This window comes from Hyalella azteca, unplaced genomic scaffold (assembly GCF_000764305.2).
Source record: "Hyalella azteca isolate HAZT.00-mixed unplaced genomic scaffold, Hazt_2.0.2 contig9088, whole genome shotgun sequence".
Taxonomy (NCBI): Eukaryota; Metazoa; Arthropoda; class Malacostraca; order Amphipoda; family Hyalellidae; genus Hyalella; species Hyalella azteca.
Window position 1 is genome coordinate 129,739 of NW_025939167.1, and position 16,678 is coordinate 146,416.

The 16,678-nt window shown below is 38.3% G+C and overlaps 2 protein-coding genes across 3 annotated transcripts in view; one reads left to right on the plus strand and one right to left on the minus strand.

Annotated features, from left to right (window-relative positions):
* The first annotated feature begins 3,047 nt into the window (after positions 1-3,047).
* LOC108680255 (methylmalonyl-CoA mutase, mitochondrial) overlaps positions 3,048-16,678 on the plus strand; it is a 42,860-nt gene continuing 29,229 nt past the window's right edge. Inside the window, exons 1-14 of the mRNA XM_018169043.1 lie at positions 3,048-3,214; positions 3,617-3,822; positions 4,098-4,295; positions 4,738-4,921; positions 5,441-5,575; positions 6,035-6,232; positions 6,577-6,708; positions 7,721-7,897; positions 8,427-8,550; positions 8,775-8,840; positions 9,893-10,002; positions 10,494-10,646; positions 11,537-11,632; positions 11,946-12,092. Of these exons, the coding sequence (XP_018024532.1) occupies positions 3,176-3,214; positions 3,617-3,822; positions 4,098-4,295; positions 4,738-4,921; positions 5,441-5,575; positions 6,035-6,232; positions 6,577-6,708; positions 7,721-7,897; positions 8,427-8,550; positions 8,775-8,840; positions 9,893-10,002; positions 10,494-10,646; positions 11,537-11,632; positions 11,946-12,092 (1,965 nt within the window). The 5' untranslated portion in view covers positions 3,048-3,175. The remainder of the gene's footprint in view (positions 3,215-3,616; positions 3,823-4,097; positions 4,296-4,737; positions 4,922-5,440; positions 5,576-6,034; positions 6,233-6,576; positions 6,709-7,720; positions 7,898-8,426; positions 8,551-8,774; positions 8,841-9,892; positions 10,003-10,493; positions 10,647-11,536; positions 11,633-11,945; positions 12,093-16,678) is intronic.
* On the minus strand, positions 12,539-16,674 carry LOC108680262 (glutenin, low molecular weight subunit 1D1). Of its 2 annotated transcripts, none has more exons than XM_018169058.2 (3): positions 16,643-16,674; positions 13,910-14,043; positions 12,539-13,281 (listed from the first exon to the last, which is right to left on the minus strand). In XM_018169058.2, exons 1-3 carry the CDS (start codon positions 16,661-16,663, stop codon positions 12,894-12,896), a joined length of 543 nt encoding a protein of 180 aa, XP_018024547.1. In that variant the 5' UTR covers positions 16,664-16,674; the 3' UTR covers positions 12,539-12,893. The 2 variants fall into 2 exon arrangements, with proteins under 2 accessions (XP_018024547.1, XP_018024546.1); XM_018169057.2 differs by lacking the exon at positions 16,643-16,674 and adding an exon at positions 14,892-15,262.

Below are 16,678 nucleotides of genomic sequence, written 5' to 3' on the forward strand. Positions count from 1 at the left end.
GTGTGGGAGGTCTTTAAAAAAAATTATAGAAATATGTTGCCACACGTGAACTGCTCATCAATCTCCAGGAGGTATTTTCTAAGATTTTATAAAGAGTAGCATGAAAAGTAGCAGTTGATAGTCCTAGCAGGAAAAAATTGAAAATATCCTAAGCTAATCAAGTGGAAAAACTGATGATGTATATCCATGGTTGAACTAGTTTTTATATAGTTCAACCATGATGTATATCCGCCTGCCGATAATTTACTTTTTTCAAATTAATGAAACTATAGAACCACAACCATGTTCCATTTCAGCGGAATCCGATTTACGGCCGTTCTCTGTTACGATCAGCTGAGAATCAAATGGGGTAGTGGTACTGGTACCCACTACCCGGTAGTGGTAGTTTTGTGTCAGAAATAAATCTACTTCGAAACTTGTATTTTCTTCAACATATCAGAGTTTATCGGTCATTTATGCATGCTATGGAGGATATTTATTTTCTTATTTACCATAAAGACTAAGAGTGGGTGGAAAAACGTCGAATGCACAATCCAGATTAATGGAGAGAGTCAGTTACGTTCGCGGTTCGCCGCGAAAGCACGTGTGCGATTAATGCTCCCTAAGAATAGAAGTACTTTTTCAACAGTATTTGCGACTTGAGCTTCTTAATAAAACATATTGATGATTAAAATTCATTTAAGACACATCTGGCCTGGCTCCAAACCCCTCTGTCAGTCCGTGGTTTGCTGGTTCTGGAACTTCTGGTTGTTTGTTAATCGTTATTTTGTCAACTAGGTAGTTGAAATTGAAGTCTAATCATCTAAAATCTATTTGTTTATATTTTGGCGCTTTTAAGCACTAATCAGTTAGGATAAGTTGTCATTGCTACCTGGTGTTTTTGAACTTCCGACTTAGGAATGGATCATTATGGATGACTGACATGACATCAGTGACATGACTCTGGTTGCCTTACTGTTGCTGTCTCAGGCTGTGGCTGACCAGGCTGACTGGCCGAGTTGTGGCCCACCTGCAACATCTTAAACTATAGAAGATGGTGAAGAAGACATGATGAGTAATGATTACAAATTACAATCTTACTCATGCCCCTTGGTACTGATTCTCCCATGTTTGGTGATTAAAATTCTGATTACATTGAGCTTGAGCCTTGAGGCAACTCCTGCAGGTGGCACTGTGGCAGGCTGGCAGCCACTGTGGAGGCTCTGGCTGCTTGTGTTTGCTGGAAATGTAGACCTTGTCTTGTGAGAAAACTGGATCAAGCATCAAGTGAAAGCCTTGGTCATGGACTCATGGTCACTCACTCTCACAGTCACAGGCTTGGTGGACTTGAGTCAGACTGTCAGAGCCAAGCACCCAGCTAAGCAGAAGCCTAGCAATGGGATACAATTAAAAAGTGCTTCTATTTTTGCTAATAACAATATGACAAGTGATGAGCTTTAAACTAATGCCACTCTATGTGGTTCAGGATGTGGCCACTGGCCAGAGCCAGACCATAGTGATGATTGATGAAAGCACACTATCACCGGGACTTAATGCCCTTTCCTTTCTGTTCTAAAGGATCCAATTAGACCAAATGGTGGTATCAAAAATTCACTTTTTGTAACGATAAAAGATCTAATTATGCATCCAAATCTATGTTGTCAGTTGATTGCTCTAAAGTTTCATTCCTTCAGTTCAGTGGACATTGCATAGACTGTATAGACAATTTTCTATCTTTGTCTCAGTCTGTGATCAGAAAATGGGCTGTCTGCTCCAACCAGCTGGGATCTGATGTGCATATTTTTGAGGCACTTGATCCTAAATTGATCCAATTTCCATGACAAATTGATCCCAATTTCCATGTTCAGGCATGAGATAACTTGCCAATGCTGGAAATACAAATATATCTGAAATTTTACAACTGACTAGGCTCCACAATGAAAAGCAATTAAAGCATGAGCCATCAGCTACACTTGAAAGTCACTTTTGGTTGAAAAAACTTGCCCAGCAGATTATCAATTGGCTATTGCCAGGTGGTGTGTCATACCTCACCACCTATACCTTCAGACTTCAGTACCATCACACTTGTCACCTTCAGACTACATCATTGTAGTAAGTCTATTAATGTCTATATAAGCTCCTCAAGCATTCCATGACTTGGCCATGAGGCAGTTGCAGACCAAACTATTTGCTGCAATTGCAGCCCAGCTGCTATGATCTGATGGCTCCAACAGTTCCTTATCCATTTTTACTCCAGATCTATTCACTAGAGCTTTTCTGACTCAGAGACCAGATCTGGACAGTGACAATTTCTCCATTTGTTGCAAAATTGGAACTAGACTTGTAAGTTGTAAGATTTTCTGAGGATGTTGAAGTTTTGTGAATATTCTATCAGGCCAATTGGACCCTTTATCAGCAGGCACTTTATGATGTGCTGATCTCTGCTGGGTGTGGTCCATAGTCTGGCAATGGTTGTGCCTACATATCCAATGCCATTGGATATCTACAAAGCTGCCTCTTCAGCAGTTACTCAAATTTCAGGAAAGAGACATTGCTGTTTTGCAACACCAGGGTAGGGTGGTGAATGTTCAAAAGCAGTAACTTTGAGGGGCCAAGCTCAAGGAAGACTGTGGTGCTCTCCAACATGGCTAACCTTACAGAATACAAGCATAGTGAGGGTGTGGCCCAGGCTCCCAGCACCTCAAATTCAAGAAGCCGTGCTGAAATGTAAAGCTGCTTACTGCATAAATAACCTGACTACTTGTTTTATATCCCAGCTTTATCACTTGGTAATTTAACTACAACTTCAGAACCATTGACTGGATTCTTAAGGTCAAAAACATTCATCATTCTAAAGTTGAATTTGAATATAGAAAACAATCCAGTTTTCAATATGTACTTATTTAATTCCATAGTTAATCTTGTAGAATAAACATGTTTACTTCTGGTTCTAATGTCCTCATGTAATGTGTATGTATAAATAGGTATAAACTACTTAACTTGGAGATAGTAAGCAACTGGAGCAGAAATTTAAACTATCAAATGACTAACAACTTATCTGCTACAGATTGTATTAAAGCATAATTTTAATATCCCTCAAGTTGATTAAGAGTTACAAGTTATACAAGATTTGCTTCTGGTATTGAGTTTACAGTGTTACTCCATCACTGCATCAGAAGCTTCTTGAAACACAGTTATGCTTCTGCATCTTCAGCACTGCAGGCTACAAGGCCAGGTACCTGCCAGATTCTTGATACTCTTATCAAAATGTTATTGTGTGTCGATCAAGCCAAACCAGCTTCAGATTCTTGATGGTCATCTTATTTAGATGTGAAATTGCATTAAAACACTCATGTACAACAAAGTTTTTCTCAACTTGTGATTTTATATATGGTATCAGTGTAGGTATTTTTTAATATTGCTGAACTTACATGCAGCAAACCAGTTAAGTCTATATTTAGATCTTGAATTTAGCAACATTCTGTTTTTCAAAAGAAAATATCTCAACTTTTATAGGAGTTTCTCTCTATAAAAACTTGTAAAATTGTTGACTAGACCATAGAGGTTGTTTTCAAGAGAGAATATACAAGGTGCATTTCTGTTTAAGGACTGACAGATATTTTTTTTGTTCTCCAAGCCAGTACTGCTGCGCCTGCTGCCAAGCTGCTGCCAGCACAACCTGCAGTGCAGCACTTCATCTGACCAGACAATCTCATTAGACCCTGAGTGGGCAAAACTGGCCAAAAAGCAACTGAAAGGAGCTGATCCTGCAGAGAAGTTGCTCTGGCACACACCTGAGGGCATTACTGTTAAGCCTCTCTACACAAACAAAGATGTCAAACAGTAAGTTGACTTCTTTGGCACTTTGCTTTGCTGAATTTAATTCATGCTTACTTGTTAGGACATATGAATGTTTATGTATATAATGTGCTGGTCATAAATTCTACTGCCATTAAAGTCAATTTATCACTAAATGAAAAAGGATGCATATAAAAGTTTATCATCAAATAATGCAATCTCAATCTTTCATGGCAAAAAATTTGTGACCAAATCACAGTTTGTGATTAATCTTGCCTGTATTTTCCAGGTTATTTTAACTGCTTGGTTGCTTTCTACAGAAGCGTGTATGAAGAGCTGCCCGGGAAGCACCCATACACAAGAGGGCCATACCCTACAATGTATGCAAATAGGCCCTGGACAATCAGGCAATATGCTGGCTTTAGCACAGTTGAAGACAGCAACAAGTTCTACAGAGAAAACATTAAGGCTGGCCAACAGGGCCTCTCTGTGGCCTTTGATCTTGCAACACATAGAGGGTCTGTAGTGAAAACATTTTGTGCCAAAAGATCCGTGTCTTTTTTCCAGTTCATTTGTTTTTCAATAATCGTATTTATGCATTGACAAATATTATTGATTCATTTTGATATGGCTCCTGGTGTTTTTCTTTTTCATCGATTATATTATCTCATATATAAATCATATTCATAACAAATTCAGTGGTTCATCGGGTATACCTGACTTGGATAGCCCACGTGTGCGTTGTGATGTTAAATGTTGTGCATAAATAATGATTTTATTATTTTATGACCCCCCCTGGTGATTGTTATCACTTAAATAACAATGTATTTATTTATTGGAATTTTTTGTTATATCAGGTATGACTCAGATTACTACCCATCATAACCCATGCGTGTATAGTGATTTTTACAATTATATTATAAAATTATAATAGTAATAATTATACATATTTTTTTTCAGGTATGACTCAGACAACCCACGCGTGCATGGTGACGTAGGCATGGCAGGCGTGGCCATAGACTCGGTGGAGGACATGAAGGCGCTGTTTGAAGGCATCCCCTTGGGGCGCATGAGCGTCTCTATGACCATGAATGGAGCAGTCCTTCCAATCCTAGCCATGTTTGTAGTGGCTGGTCAGGAACAGGTCTGTTAAAATGGACAAACTTGAAGAACTTTAGCTCTATTATCAATTATTTGTCACTTTCTTAATGCTTATAGATATATATGTATGGAAGCAATAACAACAATCTGTAGTGAATAAGCTCCTTTTCTATTATATTTCTTAATTTTTGTGTCAAATTTTAAAGTGTTTAAGACTGTGACTTTAACTTCTCTTACTAAGTTAATTAGTTTATTTTTTGAGTTTTTATGAACCCTATTAGCAAAAGGTGCATGAATTACCATTTGTTCTTTAAATTATGGCCTCACATTGCCATGGTTTGAACCTGCAACTGAATTTCAAATTTCAAGTCTACTACTGTATGACGTATTGCATGACATCTTAGCTGATGATTTATTATCACTTTGAACTAGGTAAGTACTTACCCCTTACCCTGGTGCCATGTAATCACTATGAACTGATGTGTAAAGAATTCAAACTCTCTCTGAATCGTTCATTGTAAATAATGGATAATTAATTTGCTTATTAATATCATATGTACAGGGCGTGAAGACAGAGGAGCTCTCAGGCACCATCCAGAATGACATCTTGAAGGAATTCATGGTGCGCAACACGTACATATTTCCTCCCGAGCCTTCCATGCGCATCATTGGTGACATCTTTAAGTACACTGCTCAGGTACGAAGTGCGGCTTCTTTCGATGCCTAAATAAATCTTGAATAAAAATGGTTTGCATAATTCAGGCAATTTATGTTGATTCACAGTATTTAATGATTCTTAACTATACCGATTTAACGTCTGTACAGTGAAGGCAACGTACTTCTACTGCTCACAATGCTCTTTAATTTCTCAAGTATACTATGTACTGACCATTCCGGCTTTCTTCACTTTTTGCAAACTAAAATAGCTTAGGCCGTGCCGTCCGTGATAAATAATTTTTTTGAAAAATCTCTTTTTTTTAGAGATTTATTTACAACCTGAGTTTTTGGCTCCCGTTGTTAATAAAGCTGTAATAACCAGCCAGTAATCTGGCCTTGTAAATAAATGTTTTGAACGAGTACATGGCAACGGATCAAATATTCCCGGTTTCTCGGTACCGTAATTGATACCCCATTAACACTATTTTTCTATTTACAGAACATGCCGAAGTACAACAGCATCAGCATCAGCGGCTACCACATGCAGGAGGCGGGTGCCAACGCTGTGCTTGAAATGGCCTTCACACTCGCGGATGGCTTGCAGTATTGCCAGACGGGCCTCGAGGCGGGCCTCAACATCGATCAGTTCGCCCCTCGTCTCTCATTCTTCTGGGGCGTCGGCATGAACTTTTATATGGCGCGTGCTGAGATTTGTAACAATGCTTCTCATTTTTATGATGGTTTTACAATAATTATTTACTTGGATATCTTCCAGCTTACCACTCGCTTCTCATTCTGTGCATAAATATTTTGTCACTAAAATTAGCATATTCCTCTAGGTGTTATCACAATAGTTTTTTACGTGGCTTTTTTTAGTTTATTGGAAGGTGATACTTTTACATTTTTTTGAACGTGTAATTATTTTTTAGGTAATTTCTGTTTAAGGGGCTGTAAATTTTTGTGAGATTTTGCATGGATGTGCAGTTAGCAAGTTTCTTGTTGACCTAGTAAATTTTCTAACCAAGATTTTTCTCTGTACAGGAAATAGCGAAAATGCGAGCAGCGCGACGGCTGTGGGCTGAACTCATCCAAGAGCAATTCTCCCCTAAGGACGCACGCAGCTGCTTGCTCAGAACTCACAGCCAGACCTCAGGCTGGTCACTCACTGAGCAGGTGAGTGATCTCTTCCTTACTTATTCCTAACCTTTCGCAGCCGGACCTCAGGCTGGTCACTCACTGAACAGGTGTGGGACCTATTCTTAAGTCATTCTTATTATGGTAATGTATGCAAATGAAGTAATGGACAACTTATTTTATTGCGAGTGCACTACGCCGCATTACATACATACCACATTGCTGAAACGTGGCCATTTAAAATAATTTGACAGGCAGCATTAAACATGGCTACCTGGTCAATGCGCAGAATGAAACAAATAATGAGTAATTCATGTAATAGTCGAATGAGCTGCATACATTACCAAAGAACACCATTTTGAAAGGTGTCAAATGTATATATACAGCTCGACGCTATAGGGTTAACTCATTTATTAAATAACCTGCTTTTTCTGAACGTCATTTGCTAAATATTTGAATGCATCTATTTAATAAAAATCGGTATCTCACTGCTCCACCTAACTTTAGAAATAAATGTCTATTTCTGATAAACGTCTGTTTATTAGTTTAGATGATTTTAAGGTTCATTTAGAAATATACAAGGCTGCTGGCTTTTCCAATGGATTGCATTGTTTCTTTCTGTTGGAAAGATTCTTGATTGGAATATTAATTCCTGTCCATCTTGTAAAATATTCATTTTCAACCAGGGTTCCATTCAACAACCTGATCCGGACTACGGTAGAGGCGATTGCCGTTTTTTTATGTTGGAAAGATTCTTGACATAAATCTTCATTCTTGCCCTTCTTGTCAGATATTTATTTTTGACCAGTATCCTTACGAAAATTCATACCTGCCCATTTTTTTATAATATTTCTGTTTGACCAGGACCCGTACAACAACCTGATCCAGACGACGGTAGAGGCGATGGTCGCGGTGTTTATTTTTTTATTTTTTGGAGAGATTCTTGATTTAAATCTTCAATCTTGTCCTTGTTGTCAAATATTAATATTTGTTCAATATCCGTAGATAAATTTATTCATGGCCATATTTTATAATATTTCTGTTTGACCAGGACCCATACAACAACCTGATCCGGACGACGGTGGAGGCGATGGCCGCGGTGTTCGGAGGCACTCAGTCCCTGCACACGAACAGCTTCGACGAGGCCCTGGCGCTGCCCACGCCCTTCAGTGCAAGACTTGCCCGCAACACGCAGCTTATCCTGCAGGAGGAGACTGGCATATCCAAGGTTGGGGGAAGGATTATGAAGTATATATATTCGAATACTTATTTTAATAGATATATTCAGAATGATAAATATACAGTAAATATTCTCTTTTCCTATGGGAAGAGAATGGCACATCTAAGGTGGGGGAAAGCCTACGAAGCATATATATTCGAATACTTATTTTTATCTATATATTCAGAATGATAAATATACAATAAATATTCTCTTTTCCTATGGAAAGAGCCTGGCATATCGAAGGCAAGGGAAGATCTAGAGAAGGAAATATATTCAGAAAGATAGATGTTCATGCTTATCCAAACTGAGAGGAGATTTTCTATATCATTTTCGACATAACAGTTTTGATGGGATTACAGTGCGTTGCGCTTGTTCTGTATGAGGAGACTGGCATGTCCAAGGTTTATGCAAAACCAGTTATGGGAGCTTAGCCATGAAATTCTCTTGGGTCATAACCCTGTTTAGATTTAGAAATAATTTTTGGGAGCTAGACCATAGCCCTGTCTTGTGCTCATCATTAGACGCTCTCCCGCAGATCATAGACCCGTGGGCGGGCTCGTACGCGATCGAGGCGCTCACGGACCAGCTTTGCGAGGCCGGCATGAAAGTCATCCGCCAGGTGCAGGAGATGGGCGGCATGGCTAAGGCTGTGGCCTCAGGTAAGTCTTCGCCTCCACAAATACATTTCAAGCTTACAACCTCAAAAACTTTTTTACCATGAGCATTGAGGTGCGGTGGAGGCTACGTACACTTGCACTTTTTAAGAAATTCTCAGAAGTTTTTCAGTTTTTACAACGAACTAACTCGTATCGCATTTTATATTAACAAAGAAAGGAATTTTTGTAGGAAAATATGTAATATTAATATCACTGCTGTATTGCAGGCTGGGCTAAACTGCAGATAGAAGAGTGTGCTGCTAAGAGACAGGCGATGATCGACAGCGGCAAAGGTGAGAACTGCATCGGCCTTTCTATTCTTTGGTGCCTGCATGTTATTTATCTTTATCTGCATGTCCGTATTCTCTGCCTTCTTATACTTCATCTCTACCATCTGGTACCTCATTTATGTCTTCTGGTACTTCATTTCTGCCTTCTTGTTCTTCGCCCGTTCCTTCTTACACTTCATCCTGCCTTCTTGTTCTTCGTCCGTTCCTTCTTACACTTCATCACTGCCTACTTGTTCTTCATCTCTGCCTTCTTGGTCTTCATCTGTTTCTTCTTGCACCACGTCTCTGCCTTCTTGTACTTCATCTCTGCCTCCTTATAGTGAAACCTCCTCTTCATGTCGCACTGTCCTTGCTATGAGGATGGCTCGACAAATACTAAGACGCTTGAAGCTGCCATGTCGGGTACGGTATTTCTGGTAGATTCAACCATGGCAAACTAGCCCAACACAAACTATCAACACAAACTATGAACACAAATTTTGATCACAAACTAGCCCAACACAAACTCTCCACACAAACTAGCCCAACACAAACTATGAACACAAACTAGCCCAACAAAACTATCAACACAAACTAGCCCAACACAAACTATCAACACAAACTAGCCCAACACTAACTATCAACACAAACTAGCCCAACACAAACTATCCACACACAAACTAGCCCAACATAAACTAGCCACCCAAACTAGCCCAACACAAATTATCTACACATAAACTAGCCCAACTCAAACAAGCCATACACAAACTAGTCCAACCCAATAAAACTACACACAAATAGAGCATCCAAATATCTTGATTGACGCCTGTAAGCTTCATCCCTTCATTAAATTACGATCAACATAAATGAATGGTCACAATTGTTTGATATACCATTTTATTCAACTGGTTGTTCGCTCTCCATGCTAACGTGAAGTTAGGTTCGTGTCTGCTTGATTTGAATTAGTTAATTTTTGTCTCATAACTAACGTAATTTATGGAAAATAAGGTTAAGTGTGTACGTAGAATACGACTGAAATATTAACGGTGATACTGAACTGCATGTCTGTTGCGCAGAGGTCATCGTGGGTGTAAACAAGTACAGGCTGGAGAAGGAGGACGACATCGATGTGCTGGTCGTTAATAACGAGAGCGTCCGCAGCCAACAGATCAACAAACTCAAGCAGGTTAGTTGAAGTCAATTCAGAACAGTTTGAGTCACTTTATGCATTATCAGGATAGTTGAAGTTAGCTCTGGTCATCTGAAATTGTGTCAGTTCCGATCAAGTCTGTTCAAGCTCGGTCAAATCGAATAATTTCTGGTCACTTTAAACCTGCTCATGATAATTCCAGTCTTGTCTGGTTGGTTAAAACTTCCAGGCTGCTACTGCATCCTAGTCTCAGATTCTAGGTACATGTAAGCCTTTAGTTCCATGCCCTTGCCTAGTTATTTTATTTTTTCATTCCAATCTTTAGTTAGACCTTAGACCACCGTAGCCTCTTGGTCTTCACGCTTCTTCTTAATTATCATGAAGAAGTAACAACAAAAGAAATTGTGTGTAACAATCATGAAGAAGTAAGAATAAAAGAAATTGTGTGTAACAATCATGAAGAAGTAACAACAAAAGAAATTGTGTGCAACAATCCTGAAGAAGTAAGAACAAGTTCATGCCTACAGTTACGTGAGTCACGTGACACCGAAGCTGTGACGGCAGCTCTAGCGGCGGTCACGTCAGCTGCACGTAACAGCGACAACAACCTGATGGCGGCCGCCGTGGAGGCGGCGCGCTGTCGGGCCACCGTTGGGGAGATCACCGAGGCCATGGCGGAGGTAGGACTCCATAATGCCGTCGTCAATAAAGGCATGTCGGGACTGATTGAGCCCATTTGAAACCGAAGTTTATAGCTCGTGCCTTGTTGATTTAAGGTTCTCCATGAACCGCTCAGCGCTGAAAACATGTGAGATTTTCTCATATATGTACGATATCCTCAGCCTTAGCATGCCGATGCCCAGCGTGAAATTCGGCGCGTGATAGCTCGATCTGAAGCTTTTTGTGATCACTGACTTAAAATAACCTAATGTTCGTATTATTGCACTTCGGCAATCCCTCAAGTATATATTATGCTATCTCCATGCTCGCTTAAAGCTGAGTTTCTAAGTGGTTCTAATGGACTAGTTCATGAAATCAGTTTTGGATGGGAATAAGGTATAAATTTCCGGTCTATCTTTTATGCATTGCAAAGTAAGTGAAACGATGTCCTTCAGTTAACTAAATTGGTGCGGCTGTGTAGTTTTTATATTTCAGTGCATACATTCATACTACTTTTTGTCATATTCAAGATACTTGTGAGATTGAGCTGGAGTTATGCACGCATTAAGACCAACAGGCAGGCTAAAGAAGGAAGTTGTATTCAATTTTTTATAATTCATATTATATTATCATCATTTTTAAAACTATTATTAACACTATTCGCTGCTACAACTAGTGACAAGGTGGGCTGGTGCTGTTATCCATGGTACTCAATAGGTCTACTTATAGGACTAAAAAATTAGATCAGTACTCACTGCAGTGAGTGACAGAGAGCATATTTTCTCGTCCGTCCGTGATGTCACAGACAGACGGACGGACAGACATGACGAGCACAATAGCGCCTTTTTTCATAAATGAGAAAATTCGCTAAAAAGAGCAATTTGGAAAAAAGTTTCTGCTATGCCTGCAGGTGTGGGGACGTCACGTGGCCAGCGACAGGCTGGTGTCTGGGGCGTACAGCTCCCAGTACGGCGACAACGACGATATCGCCCGCGTTATGCGACAGGTCAGTTCCTATCAATGATATATATTCCATATTATTATAATATAATACGTATAACACTTTGTTATATTATATTTTATTCTACTATTATTGTGGTATTATAGTATGATATTCAATCCATGTGTTTTCCTGGCCCATATTTTCTTATTCCGCAAATCTTATTCATATTCGTATACAATTTAATTATGACATAATACAGCCCATTACACCATACTATTTCATCGCTATGGAAGTATAAAATTAATATAAAAATAGTAAGGTTGAAGTGAACTTTTACAGTGAACCCCTTCCCTTATTGTCACCTTGTGCCCCACAGGTTGATGAGTTCGTGGCCGCGGAGGGCCGCAGGCCCCGCATCCTCGTGGCAAAAATGGGCCAAGATGGCCACGATCGCGGGGCCAAAGTCATCGCTACGGGCTTTGCTGATATGGGCTTTGATGTGGATGTAGGACCACTCTTTCAGGTGAGTGGGGCCACTCTTTTGGGTGAGTGGGGTATCTATTTCAGGTGAGTGGGGCCTCTATTTCAGGTGAGTGGGGCCACTCTTTCAGGTGAGAGGGACCACTCTTTTGGGTCAGTGGGGCCACTCTTTCAGGTGAGTGGGGCCACTCTTTTGGGTGAGTGGGATCACTATTCCAGACGAGTGGGGCCACTCGTCCAGGTGAGTGATGCCACCCTTCGTGACGAGTGTCGTCTCTTGAAGAAGTGAGAGGAAGACTAATTAAATGTTTAACACGTTAAGTGTGACTATGTATTCAGAGCGTATTTCATACCGGTGGCACGACCCATTGGTGGGTCGTACAGCACATGACGTGTTAACAGTAATTCCAGGAAAATTTTTATTTACAAAATTTTTTATATAGAAAAGCAATGATAAGAAAAGCCAGACGATTTTGTTTTAAATCAAATTTATTTTTTAATTTATTTTCATCACTTTTCATTAACAACAAACAAGGCACTTAATTTGTTGTACTGACGACATTATTAATATATTCATTAAAGTGCTATCATCGTCCTGCCTGCCTAATTGTATAATTTTTATTTTCATCGTATGAGATTATAAGATCTCATACATATCTAGTTTTTGGATGATAAACTAGTAACTATTCTTTTTTACACGTTATGTGTAACTGCGAGAATAACCTCATATTGCTTAATATTAAGTAAACATGGCGTCAAACAAATTGACTCTAATAGGAAATGAACCACAGCCAAAAGTTTGTTGGTTTGTCACTATCATCAAGTCAAGTTCGAACAGACTTAGCTACTCCGACGGCACACTTGCTGTGCTCTGGCAACATGTCTGTTGCTCTGGCAACGAGCTCTGTTGCTCTGTGTTCATGGTCTGCCTCTCTGGCACCATGCTCTGCTGCTCTGGCAACCAGCTCTGTTGCTCTGGCACCATACTCTGCTGCTCTGGCACTATACTCTGCTGCTCTGGCACCATGCTCTGCTGCTCTGGCAACCAGCTCTGCTGCTCTGGCAACACACTCTGCTGCTCTGGCAACATACTCTGCTGCTCTGGCAACACACTCTGCTTAGATTTAGCTCTGCGGGTTTGAGGAGAGCACATCCCACATTCTTCAGCAATATATTTGCCTACGTCGCTGCTCATCCCTTTCCAGAAAAATCTTTTTGTCAAGATCTCTCGCCTGTTGATGAATAGAATTTAAAATTATGCATTACAAATAAATTAGCTTCTTGCCTGTTAACAATTTCCCATCCTGTGTATTAGAAAAATGTTCTTTTATTTTCAATCAGAACATTAAATTTAATTTTATTATTTAAAGTTCTTGGTATTATAATTATTCTTAATGGCTTAACCATCTGTACCCTCAAGTGGGGTGATTTTGGCCACTGGGGGTGACTTCGGCCACCACTAAAACAGAAACAAATGGCAGCAAAACAAAATAATAAAAATTGGCCAAAGTGACTGGGGTGACTTTGGCCAATGTTTACTATTTTGTTTTGCTGCCATTTGTTTCTGTTGTAGTGGTGGTCAAAGTCACCCCCGGTGGCCGAAATCACCCCACTTGACGGTACAGAGAATTGATCATCTGAAATGTTTATATATCCCATAAATAATAATTAATTCAACTAAAGGTAGTCTATTGGCTCTCCTGGTGTTTTTAAAAGAACCAAATCATAATTTGGAGGGTAAAATATTGAATGAATATTTTTTGAACTGATGAGTGTGTTCAAAAAATTCTTTCATAGATTTGACAAAAATTGGTAATAACTTTCTTATGCAATTAATAGCATCTGCATACAGATACTCACGTCCTGTTGATGCCTTTGCAGCAGCCTGGTTTCTGATGTTCATTGTGAATATGAGCTATTATTTTGTTAGCTGCTGCAGCCCCACACACAACCTGCAGCTCAGTGCTGCCTTGTCGATGCCACAGCTTACCATCCTAAGGGCACACTAATTGTTAAAATATAATAAATTCATTATCTAATGCTAATAGATTACAATCCCCCCATAAGCAAAGGGCAGGCTGATACTTAAAAAAGATATATATAATAGATTGATGAGCCTAATGCCGATAAGATTATCAATTTAACAGAAATGTCTTCACAAGTATTACCAATTACAGAAGTGCAACACAAATTTATGATTGAATTTTTGAGCATCCAGCTTCTGCATGCAGGTTGAGAATTTTGATTAAATTTTCTCATCATTATAAATCAGAAATAATAAATCGGACTTTATTTTTATATAGAGTTTCAACAGTTTTTCAAGTTTTCTAAAAACTTCCTCATTATAAATCGATAACATGTATTAATTTAAAGCCATTTCAACCCATTGCTAATGCATGCTAATTATTTGTGGGTGGTGTAGATATTTTTTGCTGCTTGCAGAATTCTATTCTAAAATTAATTATCCATGCACAAATTGAAAAAAAAAAACAATTGATATGTTGAACTGTTTTTGTTGAAGATTTTTCTCAAAATGAACAAATTTCTGAGATGAAGTTTATATTGCTCATTTAGTTTTGGTACAATAATTACATCATCCAATGAAATTCAATAAAATCTTGAAGCAAATCCTAAAAATAATAAATGCTAAATTTTTGCAACTGAGTTGAATAGCTTGAAATCATTTCAATCACGGTCAAAATTCATAATCGGATTTGAACATATACAATGTTTAAATTGGAAAAGTTTCAGCAAATATGCTTTCCATTTTTTATTAAACACTCATTTAAAATATCAATCTACAGCCTTCTGCTCTAGTCTACATATCAGGCTACATTCTTACTCTAAGGAAATATTTGTTACACTTGAGTCGCCAATTGCGTCGATTCATTTTCTCAGTTGCTTTCAAATAGTACTTGGTGTGGGCTGGATACTGCTCATTTTGTAAGTATTCCATGAATGAATTGTACGTTTCTTCATCCATTTTGTTGGACAATCATAATTGTTGAATCAGGAATGACTGCATTCTAATAATTTTATGAGGTTTTGTACAGAGCTTAAGTGAATGCCTAAAGATTCACTTCAAATAATTAGAAATTTTTTAACATTCTCTTGTGTCATAAGCATGATTAAATATCAAGCTCTATCAGCTTTTTTCTAGCTGTAGCTGGAATAAGTAAACAAAATTAAAATCACAAAATAATTGTAATTAAAGAAATGTCATAATGAACCTTGGCCTAAATTCAAAATAAATTGCTCAATATTTGAGAAATAGTAAATTAAGATTTATGTTTATTCATAATATTAAATACCGGTATACTATTACTATAATACTATTAGCATAATTTAATACATATAAAAAACTCAACATTTTATTGATTATTGAATTCAATCTAATAAAGACAGTGCCTAAAGATGATACAATGATAAAAATCAATTTTCAAACAAATATCTAATTTCCAGTTTCGCTTGTAGCTAGGTAGTCCTATACCAATTTCCACCATTAATTAAACTAAAAGACTAAAATATTTTACTGAGGCTATGAAGTAGAAGTACAGAAGTAGACATTTCTATGTATAGGATATAAATATATGACTACTAAATATATGATCTAAATTAAAATTAACTACTAATTTCATAAGCAGAATAGCTCTGAATAATTTTATTCCTGAAAATTTTATGACTGGCAAATTTTCATCCACAATATCTGTACCGGTATATCATTGACATAGTTTAGAAATCCCAAAATGATTGCATTCTCCAACTTTTGACAAAAAAAAAGGTATTATTGCAGATTAACTACATCCAAAAAAAAGGGTGTTTTTTTTTTAATTATATGTTTTTTGGGGTGTAGATTACGAATCTGAAATCCATTTTTGGCGGTCGGCATCGGAAAACCGATTTTTTGCAATAATACCGATCACACGTAGTGACGTAGCGCACGACATCTTGAATGAAACTTACCCGTTGCACTGCAACGGGTAAAGAAGACGAAAATGTTACCCGTTGCACTGCAACGGGTAACATTTTCGTCTTCTTTGTCCATAAATCTGGAGATGCATTGCCACATCGAGAGATCACAACGTAATGCCAACTCGCAGGTTGGGTTGGTTCGCCCAGGTTCCTTTTAGATCAAAATGCTATCCAAAAAAAGGAACTTGGCTGACTTAACCCAACCTAAGAGCTTTTTGTAAAATTTCGATGAACAATCCGACCCTTTATATAAAGGTGAGTGGGTAACGTAAGTTACGTAACCCCCATGTTAGTAAATAAAGGTGAGTGGGTAACGTAAGTTACGTAACCCCCATGTTAGTAAGTCGCGAAAAAAATCGGTTTTCCGATGCCGACCGCCAAAAATGGATTTCAGATTCGTAATCTACACCCCAAAAAACATATAATTAAAAAAAAAACACCCTTTTTTTTGGATGTAGTTAATCTGCAATAATACAAAAAAAAATAAGCTAACTTCCTTGCATACTTTCTAAGACAATCTAAGGAAATTTTTTGCATGCCATAAATATAATTAAAAGTAACATATTTTACTTGAAAATAAGCATGAAGCAGCTAACAAAATGTATGGAGTCTCCTACTCACTGTCACATCATGACATTTCATATGCCATGGATTCTA